The sequence below is a fragment of the Cotesia typhae genome, unplaced genomic scaffold, assembly GCF_013202065.1.
Source record: "Cotesia typhae breed Kobodo isofemale line unplaced genomic scaffold, CoteBio_Ctyphae contig_48, whole genome shotgun sequence".
Lineage (NCBI taxonomy): Eukaryota > Metazoa > Arthropoda > Insecta > Hymenoptera > Braconidae > Cotesia > Cotesia typhae.
In genome coordinates, this window is record NW_027423756.1 from 6,491,864 (window position 1) to 6,510,410 (window position 18,547).

General features: G+C 31.6%; 2 protein-coding genes across 6 annotated transcripts in view; one reads left to right on the top strand and one right to left on the bottom strand.

The window, feature by feature from the left end:
• Nucleotides 1–18,547, top strand: part of Dac (dachshund family transcription factor) — a 202,265-nt gene that overhangs the window by 121,280 nt on the left and 62,438 nt on the right. For all 4 annotated transcript variants that reach the window (XM_074246324.1, XM_074246326.1, XM_074246325.1 and 1 more), the window contains 3 exons: nt 6,794–6,870; nt 8,242–8,412; nt 12,568–12,795. In XM_074246324.1, the coding sequence (XP_074102425.1) occupies nt 6,794–6,870; nt 8,242–8,412; nt 12,568–12,795 (476 nt within the window). The remainder of the gene's footprint in view (nt 1–6,793; nt 6,871–8,241; nt 8,413–12,567; nt 12,796–18,547) is intronic.
• On the bottom strand, nt 16,038–17,664 carry LOC141529672 (uncharacterized). Of its 2 annotated transcripts, none has more exons than XM_074246329.1 (2): nt 16,592–17,598; nt 16,038–16,218 (listed from the first exon to the last, which is right to left on the bottom strand). In XM_074246329.1, the coding sequence occupies exon 1, from the start codon at nt 17,337–17,339 to the stop codon at nt 16,593–16,595; it is 747 nt and encodes a 248-aa protein (XP_074102430.1). In that variant the 5' UTR covers nt 17,340–17,598; the 3' UTR covers nt 16,038–16,218; nt 16,592. The 2 variants fall into 2 exon arrangements, with proteins under 2 accessions (XP_074102430.1, XP_074102429.1); XM_074246328.1 differs by lacking the exon at nt 16,038–16,218 and adding an exon at nt 17,652–17,664 and having other exon boundaries at nt 16,377–17,555.

The following is an 18,547-nucleotide window of genomic DNA, read 5'->3' on the forward strand; positions in this document are numbered from 1 at the left end:
AAGGGAGGCGTTAATGTATAAGCAAATAAGCCGAGGACAAAAAGTGTCTGGTCGTTTAGCCGACAGTAACTGGGTGAGCGATAAACTGGCTCACTCCTTCTCCATTACTTGCTATTCAAGCCTATTGTCCCGGCTCATTGCTATTGTCTTCCAGGTAATCATGCAGTGTCTTCATTTTGATTCCCGTTATCACCGGAGGTTATATTGCCCCAGAAACAATTTAGCTCAATCAACCCGGAGAAAATGCTGTCCCATAGTCCCGTTGTCGTCGACTACAGTCTCAGTCTTAGTCTTGGTAGTCTAATTAAACCGCTGTCGCTCTAAGAAGCATAAACTTTGGGTTTAACGTCTTGGGCTCTAACTCTACTTAATCCACCGAAGACTGGCGACTGTACAACATTTGACTCGTCGAGCAACGAAATATATCTATCTACATATAAGCTGATTCAACGGAACTCGGGGAGTCTCATTTCCTGTCCGCGGGGGTTCTATCACTGGGGTTGGATGTGCATAATTAGCTGCATCGTTTCTTGCCAAGGAAGGGAGCCTTGGTCTGATCGATTATTTGAGAAATACTGGCGAGCATCAGCGTCAGCTTCAACGAGATAGAGACAGGGATAAAGACGGAGAAAAAATAAAATATGTAAAGAGGGTAGACCAGGGGAGTCCTAATTATTTCATCCGGCATTACAAGTCGTGACTCGTTCAAAGACTCACTGGCTTTTTGCATTCCAAATAATTGAACGTTATTCGGCATAATTGAAGGCTCATGTTACCACCGTTAGCTGGGTGCGTCTTTCTTCCTGAGCTACAACAAAAGTATCTCCACCCTCTGATGACTTTGTGCTTTACTATTACTATTATATTATGTTTCTTTATTTACAAGCACCCTCATCAGGTTGACGAGCCTCGGCCTAAAATATCGTCCCGAGTATCCAATGTAACATCCGCGAAATTAATCTCAATCGTTGGTACACGGCGAGGATCATTTATCAGCGACTTGTTACCCCGGTACGGGTGAGGAGTCGGAGGCGCGAGAACCGGCACTCTCGCTGCTATGCTCGGATTCTGGATTGATATCACCGTTCGCAACGCTAGTCTGCGTATGATTGTGTCATGACTGCTGCTGAGATCTATTAGTCAAGGCTGCACTGAGGGGAGTTTCAGTTTATCAAACAGAATATGGATAGTTTTGTTTTGTTCCATTCTCTTCTCCGGAAGAGCCGTGTCCAAATCTGTTAGCTTATTCGTATTCTATTTTTATGCTTTTTTATGCCAGGCTTGGGAATTCAATTTTTAGTTTGGGGTGTCATGAAAGCTTGGAATGTTCAAATTCAACTTTTTATAAATAGAAAATTGTGTCTAAAAATTATACTTCTTTTTTTTTCATCATTTAGGTCATGATAGATGAATAAAAAAAAGTTTTTTTTTTCTCAGATGTTTCATGTGTAAAACTATTAAGTTTTCTAGTATGAGTTTTATTTAGCCAAGTATATTGAATGATAACTATTTAAATGAATTAATTTGACAAATTGTTAAGTTATATTGTCCGAATTAATTATTTAATCGAAAGAATATTATTTAAGTTTCTTAAAATTTTATTCAAAAATTAAAAAACTTCATAAAAATAATTTTTTTTAATTTTAAAAAATTGTAGTAAATTTTGAAACTTTTTTTTTTTTTGGTAAAATTCTCTATTTATTGAAAAATTTTTTTCTATCAATTTTCAAAGCGGTAATTTATAGATTTATATATTAGTAAAGGTAAAGATGAAAAAAAAATAATATTTTAAACAGTACACACTTTGATCTATTTACAATACATGGATATACAATTCCGATACAAAAAAATGGATTCAATTTACGGAAAAATGTCCAACTTTTCCGACTTTATTGAGGTCGAAGAATGCCCGGCATTCGCTGATTGAATCTTCGGCCCCTCTTAGCATCTGCTTCTTTTTCTTTCCGCAGACCAATTTGATAAATGTTGTAAACGTGTTTGACAATATTTCATAGCATCGCCATATACACAGCACTTCAGTCAGATGAATAAAAAAAATAAAGTTGTCAAAGACACTGGGTACTCGGCTGTAATTTGATATTTAATCTCCTTGTCTTCCTTAAACAATTATCAATAATAATGTAAAGAGTCTTGAAGGACGGTGGTTCTCGACACTCAGCTTCTTCTTTGCTTCGAATGACACTTACTTGGAAAATTTTCGTCACTTTGGATCATGTTACTGGTCTCGCAGAAGAAGAGCCTGCAAGAGAGACAAAGAGAAAGACAGAGATGAAGAGAAAGAGGGAGAATAACTCTCACCCTTTTCCTTATTCCTTCGCAGACTACATCATGGCTGTTTATTATTCCCTCTTGCAGGTTTCTTCGAGCAACGATATTAATGATACTGGAGACTGCTCTTGGGCTTCTAATGAGAAGGATATTGTTTCAGTGGAGGCAACAACATTTTTCAACACTATTAATTAATGTTAATAATTTTAATCCTCAAATATATTCAAACATTTTAAGAAAAATGTGTGCAGAATTAAATCGAATAAATATATTTAAATCTAATAATTTGATGATTTTATGCAATTCCGTGATCAAACATCGAATTATCTTATCATAAGAAGAAAATAGCTTTTAAACACAATGAAATGTCTTGTCAACAGATGGCACTGAATTTTTTTAAAAAAAGTTTTTAATATAAATTTATTTAAGAAAAAAAATTTTTGTTATTTTGTGCATGTTTTTTTTTTTTCATTTCTTGCATAAAAAAAGATATCCAATGATTTATGTCAGAAATAAATATTTATTACTCGAGAAGAATTAAAAGCAATCAAAATAATGAAAATTTAATTTTCTTCGTTGGATCATTTCACTTGTGTATGAACTAAACTAAAAGCTTATGAACGTCGACTCGGTGATATGAACAACTGAAACGTTTGCAAACCCTCGACGGCGTTAATATATATTACGGGTTTAATTATCTGCTCAGCCTCCTCATTCATATAGAGTAATTAGTGCCGCTCATTTTAATGTAAAATCTACTGCGAAAAGCCTGCGTTAATATAATATAAAATGAAATAAAATATAATTTGCCAATTAATTCTCTATTTTAATTTAAAAAAAATTTTTAATAAAAATTATTTTTAATTAAATAATTTCCCGAGTGAAAAATTCTAAACTTTGTGCGTCAAGCAACAAGTTATTCCCTTCATAGTTTGTACTCAATATATAATATTAATATTACAATATTAAATGTTATGTGTAAATATTTATGTTGCTTTGTTGACACAAATGCCGCAATGTGTTTTATTATGAGAAAATTTGTCTGTCGCGGACGAAAAATCTAAAATCAAACGCACCCTCGTGGCACAGCAACTCGCGATAATGATGACAACAATTGTAATTTTGGAGAACAAAGGACCGCGGTTATGAATACGAGAGTTATGCCTTTTAGATTTACATACATGCCTCCAGGTTTTTCCAATAAACCTACCTACCAGTTCACGTTAAATAATGTATAGAGTAAGGATATACATACTCCGAAAAATTTACGGATTAAACAGGGGGTGAATGTTTTTTTATTTATTCTATTTTTTATAGTGAAATTAACTCTTAGCGAGAGTTCAATCTTGGCAATTAAAAAAAAATAAAAAGGTTTTTTTTTTTTTTTTTATTGGAATTTATGAAAAATATCTTTTTTTGCTTAAAAAATTGCTTTTCACGGTTGTAACATACAGAAAAAAATCATGTGATTAAAAAAAGAATATTGCTTTGAAAATTTCACTCTTGTGATGAGAAAATATTGTTTGAACTAGTTCAAAAAATTCACACGTGAATAAAAAACATAAAACATAAAACAAAAAAAAAAGGGTGCGTGTACTTATGTACACGTGTAAGAAGTTATACTTCTTTGGCATAATAATTTTAATAGTTTTTTAATACTTTTAACATTTAAAAAAAAATAGTTTTTGATTGTATGCAAATAATTAATTACAATAAAATAATCCACGACTGGAAAAGGAGTTATTATAGTCAATAAAGTTCAGTTTACATTTGAAAAATTAAATAAATAAATATTTATTATTATTCTCTTAATAATGTTTAATATGTTAATATGTTCTCTTATACTAATATATTATATATTAGTATTATATATATAGTATATTAATATATAATATATTAGTATATAATATATACTTATGTTACATTAAGTGTAACATAAATTCTATTATTATTCGAATGTTGTCTTTAAATTATGTTTATTATTATTAATTATTAATTATTTTATGATATTATTCACTCAATTTAATAATAAATATTAGAAATTAATATTTAAATTTGATGTTCAATTTTAATTTTTTATCACAAATTTTTCACTTAATGTTTTATTAAATTTATTTCTTTTTTTTTTTTAAATATTAAATAATTAATAATAAATATTTAACGTTAATAATTTAATAATATTTAGTATGAATTATATTAAATAATAATTTTGTCATTTATATTACTAAATAATACATACAGATAGAGTTAATCTAAATTGTATTGGAGCACTTAGGAAGGTTGATGAGCACAGTTTTTTCACAAATATTTTCTAATATTAATTAGTATTAATTTAAATATTTAATTCAAATCACTTCTGATTATAATTCAGACGCACATATAAATTCGCACTTGTATAATGAAAACAAAATGATAACACGTGTTTTAAATGTAGAAACTCAAAGCATGTGGATAAATAATATAAATATAAATACACAGTGAACACAAGCGGCGTGCGTGCCAACATGCGCCACTAATAGAGGTTCTATTTCTGTTTTGTTGGTAGCATTTTTTCCTCAACTTAATGAGCGATTTAGTGGGCAACTTCATTTCTGTTAATTTTGTGTCACGGTGTGCGCGCGCATCGTAAAATTTCACTCTCATCAATTTTTCATAACGCGCCTAAAGAAGTATTAACTTCAAAAATAAAAAACAATTTTTTTTTCAGTGCATCAAATATTTATTTAATTACCGATTTAATAACCCAATAAACCAAAAATAGGAGCAGAGTAAAAAAATTGGTGCGAATGTAATGATGCGGAAATAAAAATTAATGTGTTTCTCAGCGAAATATATCTGGATAAAGAAAAGAAAGAAAGAAAGGTCTGACAGTAAAAATGGTTTCCGTGAATTTTCCACGGTTGTTTGGCGGTTTGAACGACCGCGAGGCCATCAGCTTGTGACTTATTGCTCGTAGACACAGTATCTCTTGGTGTTTCTCTTTGAAAGCATTTTCTCATTAAAAAATTAAGGCTTAGGGCATAGGAGCCGAGAGCTGGGAGTCGGTAGACGGGAGACGGGAGACTTGGCGTCGGGGTTCTCTGTAACCCAAGAGGGCAGTGATGGGTGGCGGTCGGAATACAGAAAGGGCGTCGGAAAAGTATTATGTATAATAGAAGCCGTGAGCTGTTCTCGCGATGCCCTGGAAAATGTGGGTAAGTGCTCTTGGCTCCCAGATGCGCCCAATATTATATTTAATGATATTAACTTCTCATTTAATGGCCCGCGGTTCGATTCGAGGTGAAAAAAAATCCTCAGACCAGAGACCAATTCTTGAAAATTTTTTCCTTTCTCTTGTATGAAAATTATTATTATTTTTTTTTTTAACTAAAAGTTATGTCAAATGAAAGCATCCAGTTAATTTTTCGAGCTCTAAATATTAAATAACATTTTTACAGCGCTCTGCTTGATGATAAAAAAGTTTTATTGCTGCGGTACAATTATGACCGGGATGAGGATGAATTCAAGTTAAAATAAGAGTAAAACGGAAAAGGGTTTTTATTGTTATGATCCAGGGGTTGTTTTTCAGCTTCGGTTGCGAGTTTGGCTTCAGCCTGAGGGTCACACACTGTCATTTACATCCGCCGGATTAATATACACAAAAGTTGCTGCCAAGAAATCTTAACGATTTTAATCCAGTCAACCACCACTTTGCTGCCGTAACTTTTTTCTCGAAGAAAATTTATATTATATATAATTATAATATAAAATGTCAACTGAAAACTTTAAAAAAATCTAAAATAAAATTACAAGATTAAAAGTTTTATCCTTGGCCAGTTTGTCGCTTCAAGCAGAGTTATAACAAGACTTGGTAACTCCAATATTCGTCAAAAAGTTATCAACAAAATTATAAATACCCAGATTCAATTTTCATGTTCATTATTAATTAAATTTATAAATATTTTGTCGTTTTATTATATTTTATTAACTTTTACGAAACTTTAAATATGTTAAACTTATACTTTGTTTGTACCTTTTTACATTCAGCATACATAGTATGCACTTTGTATAATTTATGTATGCATCTTACGGTCATTTGTTGACAGTTCTATGATCATTTAAAAATCCCATGATTATTATTATTATTTTTTTAATTTTTATTAAACATAAAGAGATAAAAGGTCGGTGAGAGTGAAAACGATAAAAAAAAGGTAAAATAGTGTACGTGAGATGATTCAACATGAAAGCCCTCACTTATCAACCCACGCACCACGTACAATAATTACTTAATTATAACTTGTAGTAAAATAAAAGCAATAATAAAAACAATGATAATAATAATAAATAAATAAATAAAATTGACGAGAAGTTAAGAATAAGTTCCACGCCCGATCATTTGAATCAGCAATTTATTAACTCGCTGAGAGGCCTCTTCTTCTCATACTGTATATTGTATTATTTTGTATGCTTAATGTTCAATCATATGTATGTACTAATATAAATAATGTGCATTTGTGTGTTCCAGGCTGAGAGAGGAGCGAGGAGAGGCTGACCGAGCGCTGGCATTGGATCACAAACCGAGGGATCTCAGCTCCCACAATGGTATGTATACATTTTTCCATTATTTATATTTGATTAAATAAATTTGAAACTATTTTAATAAATTTTTTATAAATAATGACGTATTTTATGATCGACCAAAATAATTTTCAAATAAATAAAACGGTGGAATATAAAAGTCTCTTTTTTTTTAACTAAGTAATTATGAATAATTGTGGACAATAAGATAAAAAAAAAATAAATTGAATTGTCAATATTAAATACCCCAACCTATTGAATTTAATATATAAAACCAATAGATATTCATCCCAAACGGTCGAAGGAAGTAGTGTGTCACAAGAATTAAGATAGTAAACCGAGTGATCAGAATGGAAGCCCAGTGATGCATATAAGTCCTCTTGACATTTCTCCTCTAAATAAAAGTTCAAACTTTATAACATCTTCCTATCCGGAGCCTTTTGTTTTTCCTGAGGCCAATTCGCTTTTATTTGCGTACTCGGTCCCAAGATAAAATCATAAATAAATCAGTACGAGTATTTATTATAAATTATAAGAATAATAAAGAGTGATCTGAGAGGAGCGAGTCCTCTTTTATTTAGGTGTATCAGGTTTCCAGAAGATACACGGTACACGGTACGGCAAAGAGCCTTTCTCTCAGAATCTTCGTAATATTTTAATCCGTCTGGCCGAACCCTTTATCTCGCTTCGATTCTTCGTCTCTTATTCTCTTCGATATTTATCTTTTTATTTTATTTTATTTAGATTTGTTTTTTTTATTTGGTGGACCGTCGACGTGTCTCTGACTCTATTTTAGTCCGATTGACTCCGTGTGACTTAGAGTTTGATTTATTCCGATGAATTCATTCATTTGTGTCCAAGTGGAGGTAACTTTTTTATTTTGTTTTTATTCTAATAACCTCGGTTTTATTGGCGTTTATTTCCTCTGTCGACTGTTCGGGAGATTCACACGTCACCGCTCCACTTGGTGGGCATCATGGTCAATAGATCCATCCACGTCAGGATTAAAACGCTTGTGGATATCACGTATATTTATACATATATATTTACATGTTATAGGTCTGGATGTACTGTAGTGAGAAATTAGGGATTGTGAGGTTAGGCCTGCAGTAGCTCAAGGGTCGCGAAGGGGATTGCGAAAAAGGACTAAGATATTTCACCGACACTTGTACTTGTATATAGAGAAGGGACGAATGTTACGTAAATAAAATCCATCACTGACCAAGACCTTCTATTTCATATGTATTTTTTTAGTTTCATTTAATTTGCATTCAAATATTACACTTAAATTTTGATTGGGCGGGCACTGAATAAATATTTGAAATTTATTTAAAATAATTTAGTAAACTTTGTTAAATATAATTGGAATAAATATTTATGAATTTATAATTGTAGGCTCGTCGAATGGGCACAGCCCGGTGCTGAATCTGTCAAAAACCGCGGGAAGTGGCAGCATTGGCGAGCCATCTGGTAGCGAGGGCGCCACGTCACACCGCTCACACGATGACGAAGATGAGGACGACAATTTGTCTGATGACCTGGAGGACGACAACGAGAAAGATGAAGGTATTTTTTTTTTTACTTTAGTTTTAAGTTTTGAAAAATTTACGTGTTATTTTCATAATAATATCAATTAATCATAAATACATAAATTCAAAAACAATCTTTTAATCAATTTTCAAAAATTCGTCGTTATAAAATTTAGAAATTTATAAAAATATCTGTCTATTTTTTACTAGAAAAAAGTAAAGTAGGATTTTTAGTTCAAATTTAGTTTCCACACTGAAAATAATTTACTTGATTTACGACAAAAATTTGTAAATCAAGAAAATCATTTTGAAGAGTGTTATCGTCATAAATTAAGACAAATTTTAAAATCGAGTGAAATTTATTCAAATTAAGAAACATTTTTTAATTCAAGAATTTTTTTACTGTCATCAAGACGATGAAGCTCTTTAAAATGATTTACTTCGTTCAAAATGTTTTTTCATGAATCAAGTTAATTTTCTTTTTCATTGTACATATTGGTGGCTAAATTCAATAATTGAGTCAAATTTTTAAAACAAAAATTTCTTTTTTTTCAAAAAGTGAATAAAAATGTAAATAATAGTTTATCAATAATCAAATCTTTAACACCTACGGAAAATTTTACGTCCGACTTGGATCCTCAACTTCAATTTGACAATTTAATATTCATAAAAGTTGTTTGTAAAAAAAAAAAATGACAAAACTCAAAAGTCGAAGATTTGATTTGAATGATTTAAAGTTAAAGTTGTCACGAGCATCAGCATTAATTGGGTCCAGGCGAATTGACAGACTGGCAGGTGAACCATGATACGTCCTACCAGATATTATACATAATATAATACAAAATAATATAATATATAATATATATAACCTTTTATTTGCTTGGAATATGAAGCCCAAACCGAAGAACGAGCGCTAACTAACACTGCTCGAAAATAAGGATGCTCGTTTGGCAGCGATGATCGATGAGCGGGTTTGACCTGCCAGTCGTTTTACTCCGAGGACTCGCATTTTACACTGATGCTAATATGAGATGTGGGATGTGGGTGAACCTGGTCACCAGCCCCAGCCAAATCGATATAATTATTTTTATGGCTATAAGTAGTCAGCTGAGAAAAAGAAAGAGGGAAGAGAAGTTTTGGGCTGCAGATGTTGATGATGATGCTTGAAAAGAGATCGATGTGTTGAACACTTTTTAAGCAAATGTATCTGTTGGGTTGCGGCCGTATCCACTCTTACCTTACTCTTGCTCTTGCTCTTGCTCTTGCTGTTAGTCTGTGACGGACGTTCTACCATCGATAAAAGACTGCCACTTCTCTTTGCTAATTGCCCTACTCGGGCAATCTCACTCTCGGTTTCTTTCTTTATTTTAAATCCTCGGCCGCATTATAACACTGCCCGTCGTTCATCACTGTCCGGAATCCCGGATAATTAATCACTCTTTTTTATTTTTTAAACACTAATCAAACTCGAGACGGTATTTTTGTTAGGGTGTTATGGTAAGGAGGTGATAAGATACATTGGTGAATAATTAGTTGATTTTCAAGTGACCGACTCACAACATTCCGATTTTAATTTATATAACTAAATATTGTATGACTGATTTGAAATAGTTTTGATTTTTTGATAACTATAACTGCAGTTGAGATTTTTTCTCAATGTATAATAAAATAAATATTCTTTGAAATTTAACAAAATTTGAATCAAGTCAAATTTATTTAAGCCGAGAATAACTTTTTAGGTCAAAAATTTTTCTTCTGGATTTAAGACCTTGAAACTCTTCAAAATAATTTTCTTTTTGATTGTCAAGTCTTTTGTGAAATTTTAGCTTATAAAATTTTCAAAGATATCTCCAAAAATTAGCTCAATTAAAAATTATTTAGTAATCACTCAAAATTTTTCAAGTTTTAAAAATCACCAAAAATTTAATTTCTTGTTGCTAGAATTGAATACTTTTACTAGTACACCATTAGAAAAATTTTTAAAATTCTGGACGAGCCCTAAAAATTTTTTCATTGGACCAATGACTGATAGAACATAATAAACTAATATATTTTCATAGGAGACTCGAAAAAAAAAATTCAGCTACCTTAATATTTATTTTGAATAACAATTAATTAAAAACGGAACGTAGCTATGATCCAGGTTGCATAAAAATTTTTCTCACATTTTGATCTTACATCAAATGAACTAAGTATATTTTATCCATGGACGGTGTTGATCCACACATATAAAAGTACGAGAAGCTGGTCCAGTAGTAAAGTCCGATGCGTGTTTTAGCATACCCGGGAGGGGCGATCTTAGCTCGTGTCTCGCAGCATGTTGTATGCACCGGTACATCCTACCTATGGTGATCGAAGTAGAACCCCATCGAATGTCCGTGGGAGTGTACATACCCGTGGAATGCCGTTCTGATTTAATGAGACTTAGTCCTGGGCATCTCCTCTACCGTCCCTGAATTCTCTTCTTGCCTCCTACTCTTCTCCCTCATCTCTCTTTTCTCGGAATCGGATTCTGATTTGCCGATTCCTCACCGACTGGCTCACGATAATGCCACTACAAGAAACCAGGAGAAGTTTAAACATTCAAAGTTTCTGGATTCTCGGCAACAATGCAAACATAATAATAAATATAAAGAAAAGTACAAATAAAAAAGGAACTTTGGATTAAATGGGTTTGTTTTTTTATCCGATAATTGTAATGGTTTCCCGTAAAAGATAAAGCTTCAACCCAACCCGGGTATCAAAAGGGTGCCGGCTACCCGGGTAGAGGCTAACGCTAAGAGTTCCGAGCATTAAATCCTGACCGATCTTGAGGCACGCTCACCAAGGCAATAAGTTACAGAATGCCGTTTCGTTGTAGGTGCGCACGCTGATAATTAAAAGACGATACAATAAATACACATATCATTGACCATAAAGCACACGGGCGACTCTACTCCCTCTTCTCGGTCTCAGTCCTTAGTATCCGGCTCGAGAGACCGATGTAAGTTGCGTCTAATAAAACTCTCGGTTAAGTTGCGGTCACTTAGTGCATTGCCATAAGGTGAGGGTTTCTCTCTCCCGAATGGAGGAGACTCCAGACTAAAAGAGTTGAGATTGAGAACCCACGCAGACATCTTGTCCACTAGCACTCACCGGCAATAACCATAAGACACTGGCTCTCGGCTTTTTTTTTACCTTTTGTTCCTTTATTTCACGGTGTCGCTCGCCACCCGCACACTCTTACTAATCGTCTTGGTTCTGTTTATTTTTATTTATTTTTTTTATCTGGTATTAATCCTCCGTCCTTTAATTTTTTGTTTTGTTATTATATTGGGCCATTCGTTGTCTTGGAAATGTCCTAAAGATCGGCTGCCAGGGAAAAGGAGCTGAGGATTCCGTTGACGCTAAATCAGGTTCCCCGGTGAAGTGAAGGGTTACAAGCGAATCCCGGGGTTACGACTCCCAGACACGCACCTTGCATAAGTCTTGAGTCCTACGACTCTCAAAAGGCTCAACCTTGTTGCCCGTTTACACCCGCCCGATTTATTAATCCTTTAATATGTCTAACATACATATACTACGCATTTTGATATTTTTAAAATGTTGCTCAGCACGAAATTCACCTGTTGATATAAATCCTAGGTAGTTATTTTTATCTTTAATAGATATTCAATTAAATCATAATGAGAATTTTTAATTTCAAGGGTGGACTTGGAAATTTCAGGATTTTTTTGTGATTTTTGTTTAGATTTATACGTAAGCGCATACAAATTAAAGAACAAATTTTTTTTCTTCTTTAATGTTCTCTTTTACGAATAAAGAAATTTTTATTCTTCTGTAATATTCTCATCTGCAGATTAAAAAATTTTTGTTCAAGTTTCTGGTCTTTTTTCTTAATTTCTTCTTTTGCAAAAGAATAAATTTTAATTTATGTTAGACTTTAATAGAATTTAATTTTTTAATACGCCCAGTGAAGTAGATATACGAATCAGCTATAATAAAATATAAGTGTGGCTCAACTATAAAATGTATCATTAAAACTTTTCACCATATTAAAGATTATTAATCTAAAATTTTTAAAACATCAATTCACTAAATTTAACAATTTGTTCTGATGATTGCTAGTCTTAATAAATAATTTTAAGATTGGATTAAAAATAATTTAAAGTACTTAATTTTTAATAATTATAAATAAATAAAACTGTTCCAGATCTCTCAGATGTCCCAGAAAATCTTCCGCTGCCACCCCCAGGTTCGGAGAGTCCTCCCCAGGCGCTGAACTACTCCCAAATAGCCTCTGCAGCGGTAGCAGTGTCGCAAGGGGCGCAAGACCCCTCGGTCTCGAGCACGGAAACCCTTCTGAGGAATATCCAGGGCCTGCTGAAGGTCGCAGCGGACAATGCACGCCAGCAGGAGCGACAAATAAACTACGAGAAAGGTCAGTGGCAGGGCTTTCTTAAGACACTTGAGGGCGCTCTCCACAATTTCATTATCTACCAACTGTCTCAAAATCACATTAAGAGACACTAATTTATTTATTATTATTACTATATTACTATACTATTGCTATTACTCTACTCCCGATTGAATAACCAGTGGAGGATCCCCCGATCTCGATCGATCTCTCGTTTGTCATTTAATTTTTTATTTATTCCTATAATCATTATTTATGTTATAACTTATAACTATACCTGAGGACAGCACTTTATAACAATGACAAATTATTTTATTATTTAACAAAAGTGTCGTGTAATCCAAGTGAACGAGAGGTCGATCGATTGTATCGCAATGCCGTAAATCATCGATAAATAGAGATTGTGTTACGGGTGATCTTTAACCTGTTGTAAGATTCTAGCCGTTACTTTTAGTCTCTCTCATAATTACATATATCTATATATATATATATATATATATATATATATATATATATATATATATATATATATATATATATATATATATATATATATATATATATATATATATAAATATATTGTATTATATTCTATATTCTAGATTCGCGTTCATTAACAATATATATACAAACAATACCTTAACAATTAAAATAACATTTGAAATGTTTATTTTTTTTTTATCTTTACGTTTTCAAGTTTTATCGTCATTAAAATTAATTGCGCATGACAGTAATTACTGAAGTTTTATTTTATAAAATTATTTTATTGATCTCGGATATGATTAATGACATCACGTTGAAAGCCATTCAAATTAGGACGGTATTTAAATACATAGAACTTAGCAGGGTGATTTCAAAAATTATTTTTTTTCTGACATTAATCATCTTGAAAGTTACTCTTGAGTTCTAAAAATTAATTGATATTTTTATTTTATGTTCTCATCAAAATTTGAATTTTTTTTTTTATTTAAATGATAACATAAATTTTTTTTCTTCCAATAGAATTATTAATTTTTCTTTTTCACATGGAAAAATGTGTCTTTAATGGAAATTTTTACATTTTTTTCAACATACTTATATGTTACAAAAATTTTAAAATCGAATATTGATATCTATAAAAATTAAAATATCAATTGAAAAAAAATTTTTTCTCACTTAAGTGTAACTTTTGATACAATAGAAAAATTATTTTTTTAGTCCACCCTGACATAAATTAAAATACAATGATATTTAAATTAAAAATACTGCAAAAAAATAACAATAAAAAAAATAATAATAATATTAATAATGATGATGATGATGATGATGATGATGAGGATGATAAAATATAAGAATCTTCCGGTTATTTAAGTGATTTTAAAGATAAGATTTAAAATGTTGTAAACGATATATTTACTCTCGATATCGATCTTGTTTAACATTGTACTTTATCTTCCGATCAACCGATAATGAACAATGCATATAATGTCATATATTTACGACACTAATGATTTACAGACACAATATTTTATAATATATATTTAATAACAATAACAATAATAATTAACAAAAAAGTCACGGCGTATTTTAGTGATACTCAAGATCGATAACGAAATTAATATTTTATAATTATTATTATAAATTACATACATTAAATAATGATAATGATGGAAGTGGATGATGGAAGTGGGTGATGATGATATTAATATAAGTAGAAAATATAAATGTTGCCATAGTCACTAAATATTAGCAACATACGCATGTAAGGCGTTAGGTGTTTTTTCTTACTTTTTTGACTATTGTATCGTTATGTTATATTTGTAAAAGTCTGTCAGACTCTACAGGTCTGATATATCATAATTATTTAATTCTTATAATATTAAATTTAAATATATATATATATATATATATATATATATATATATATATATATATATATATATATATATATATATATATATATATATATATATATATAATAATAATATTGATGATTATTGATATAAATGATATAAAGTTGATAATAAAATTAAATTGTAAACAATATAACTCTATGAGATATGAGTTTGTGTGCTCAAGCAATAGCAATTGTTTTTTTTTGTCATTGCTTATAATAATGAAATTTTTTGAAGGATATTCAGACGAACATTTTCTTTTGCTTGAGTATATGACTTATTGATTAAAATAATTTAATTACCAATTATCGCATGAAATTAACGTTTTTAAAAGGGTATTTTATGCTTAAAAAATTAGTAATTCGAACCAAAATTAATAATATAAATTTCTAAATTTTTTTTTCATTTATTAAATTAAAAAAAATCTAAAATTTCGTACGATTATTTTTTTTTTCATCATTAAAAATTTTAGCAAAACTGCTAAATTTTTTAGAATAAAATTTTCTCATAAATTTAATATTTTTCATCAATTTTTTAACTTGAAAAAATTATCACTCTAATAATAAAAAAATTTTTTCTGATTATAAAAAAATTGAAACTTTAGATAATTTATCTAATTTTAATTAAAAAATATCACAAACAAAAAAAATTGTTTTGAATTGATGTGATTAGCTAAAAACAAATTCAGCCCAAGATTAGAAGTGAATAAAAAAATCGGGGCGATTAAATACTCGAGCGAGGCAGCTCCTTTTACACCAGATGGTTTTACATACTCGGCTATCGAGTTACTTGCACATAGTCGACAGCCCACAGTCCACAGCCCTTTTACGCACATGCCAGCTCAGCAATGTCCACAGCAACCCGCCATACACACAATACATAACATAAAACACAAGTAGAGCAAGTAAAAAGCAAGAGCATAACCCACATAATAACCAGGCGACTCCTCAAGTAAAGGTATTATGTTATCCCGTAAGACTTGATCGACACAGACGGCCTTATGTTATCAACGTTATTCATCTTCCCAGGACCCCCCGTGATAGTATTGCGGTCTGATTCTTAGCGCGAGCTTCCTGTCCGCGACTACACTCCCAATATTTGAATTTTTTCTTCTATCTATTCTATTCCTCCTTTTATTTCCTTTTATTTTTATCTCCCGCAATATCGTATTACATAATATGTTTACCCACTAAATCCATCCACCATCCACCATCCATCATTCATTATCATTATTATTATCGTTAAAAGATTACACACATATTTTATGTTAATAAACCCTCGGATTATTATTTAAACACTTATCTGAACATCGACATCATTTGTGGCAAAAATTTAAGGGGGATAGCCACTGTGACGCTGGAAAAAATAGGCAATTTTCGGGAATTTTTTTTACTAGGATAATAAAGGAATTTGGGGATCGGGTTTTTTTTGTTTTATAAAGTATATGTTGAGGATAATTCTCCTAAATTTTTATTCAAAAATATTTTGTTATCACAAAGTTATAAACATTTTTGTAGAGCACCAAAAAAATTTCCCCCTCCATTGCCGGTACTGTAACTCAAAAACGGATTATCTGAAACAAAAAAACCAAACGGCATTTTAATCTATAGGAATGTCGCTATCGTCGCACGTAGGGGATTTTGAAAATTTTGATTTGAGAAAAAATGGCGCCATATTGAAAATTTTTTCGTCTTTTTTCCTCATTTTTTGGACTCAAACAGCCTTAAAAATCTTAAAAATTAAAATTTTCAAAATCCCCTACGTGCGACGATAGCCACTAAGTAGACGAATACGGGGAAACAAAAAAATTGAGAATCGGTTCATATTTACGAAAGTTACAGTACCGGAAAGTTTGAAAAAAGTCGTTTTGAGAAAAACGCGAGTAAAGTTTTAAGAAGATTCTCGCAACTTTAAAATCTAGTCTTTCACAAAATATTCATACTCACATCAAACTATCAAGTCCTGGGCCATATGAGGGTTCTTCCTCCTTATCTTTAGTATTGACCTTGACTTTTTTATTTTTTTACTGGCCGTTTCCATGCGGCTTTCAGCAGCTTTAACCCGAGTAGCGTCGCGCTCAGCGCAGTATGAGTAGAGTGTTGGTCCTACTTTAACATCGAGATTCTCTAATATCTTCAGAGTTGCTAGAGCCCCATCATTGAATGTAATTGTTGAAATATATAAAGCTATTTCAACAATAAGGGAACAAGAAGAATTTGTTTTTGGGGCGAGCTGCCACACTAATGCATTGAAGCTTTCATTATTATTTTGTGTAAACCCACCGACACATCGTTCCAATAACTCTGGATTCGATAGATCTTCATAAATCGGTATTAAAGCTTCCGCAATATCTGCAGGAAGTGGTGGTTTTTCAACTAATGAGTCCAAAGTATTTGTTGCCACAGCTTTTTGAAATTGACACCACGAATTTGCACCTTCAGGACAAAGAAAATGCTGCGGATCTTCGGGTGATGAAAACTTGTGATAAAATGTTTGCCAAATAGCATTATACATCTCATCAACATCATTAGAATGACGTCTGATTGCTAAACCATAATACTTTGTAAATTCATTAATTGCTTTGTCCGTTAATCGACCTTTCCCACCTAAACTTTTCTGTGTATTTTCTTCTTTTCCTGTTTTTGTCTTCTTGTTAGTTCGTTGCTTCTTCAAAGCCCTTAGTCGACTGCCCATTCGTTTTTGCACGTGATTAATACATTCCTTTTTTTTTTATCTTCACCATGTCCCCATACGGTTTAGCATCACAAATATTTTTATACGTTTTAGTGTCACCATCACCTATATAGTTTACATACTTAACGTTATGTAATAACTCTGATCGCATAAACATCTCTTTTATTCCATCTACCTCCATTTGTCCAGAAGAATTTTCATGGTTTATTGGACAGTCTAGAGCATGGTCTTGCATAAATTGATCGTATTCAGCTGTTCCTTTTTTGAGCTCATTAGCGCACACATCTTACAATAACTGGATTTCATACTTACATCTACGATTTTGCCAGTGAAGTAACCAATTAGAGAAGATATACCAAATGAAGATTTAAACCCTCTTTTCTTCCAACTACCGTCACCGGAGACAGAAATTCCAGGAATGTCATTGGATTTTAAATGCTTGCAGGTTTCTTGGATTTCTTCTTTAGCAGCTTTTTTCAACACTAAATCACAACAGTTTCTAGCTGCATTTCTGATTTGTGTGACCAGACGATCGTAAAAGCTATGGAACATTGGTCGTGGTAAATCCATGAAAGCACAAAATCTTTCAGGTCCAGATAACCCAATACCAATTATCCGCATTGCAAAGATGAAACGGCGATTAATTTCATACGCATTCTTGATGAGTGGACATGAATTTATCAAAACTGGATCACATTTTTGCAATTCACAACTAGTTTAAAACCTAATCCTCGAATACTTGTCTCAGTAAAGTTTACATCACCACCACACTTTTTACACGATACACAGCCACTTAGTAAATTAAATATCGAAAAAATTTATAATTTTGTAGCTAATACTCGAATTAATTGTACAATCAGATTTTTGTGATAATTTCCTCTTGGAAGCACTATCACGTCGTTGAGAGCCAGTATTTTTTCAGTTTCATATCTGTTGAGCGGTCGATTAAATTTTTTCCTGTCGTTTGGCAGTTTTCTTTCGTTTTTAATAACTTTACTTTGTTTACGATCCATTATTTAACAAATTTTTTTGTTAAATAAACAAAAAAAAAAGATCAGAAGATTTAAAAAAAATAAGTAAGTAAACAATAACGAGTACACTAAGAAACTCAATAAATTAAAGAACGAGTGTGTATTCATACAAAACAACTAAACTATGAGGTACAGTATCTCAACAATAAGAAAAAATATACGTTAAAAGTCAAATAA

Bases quoted from the DNA above. Each gene is read 5' to 3' on its own strand.
- LOC141529672 (XM_074246329.1), bottom strand. From the start codon at position 17,339: ATGGGCAGTCGACTAAGGGCTTTGAAGAAGCAACGAACTAACAAGAAG.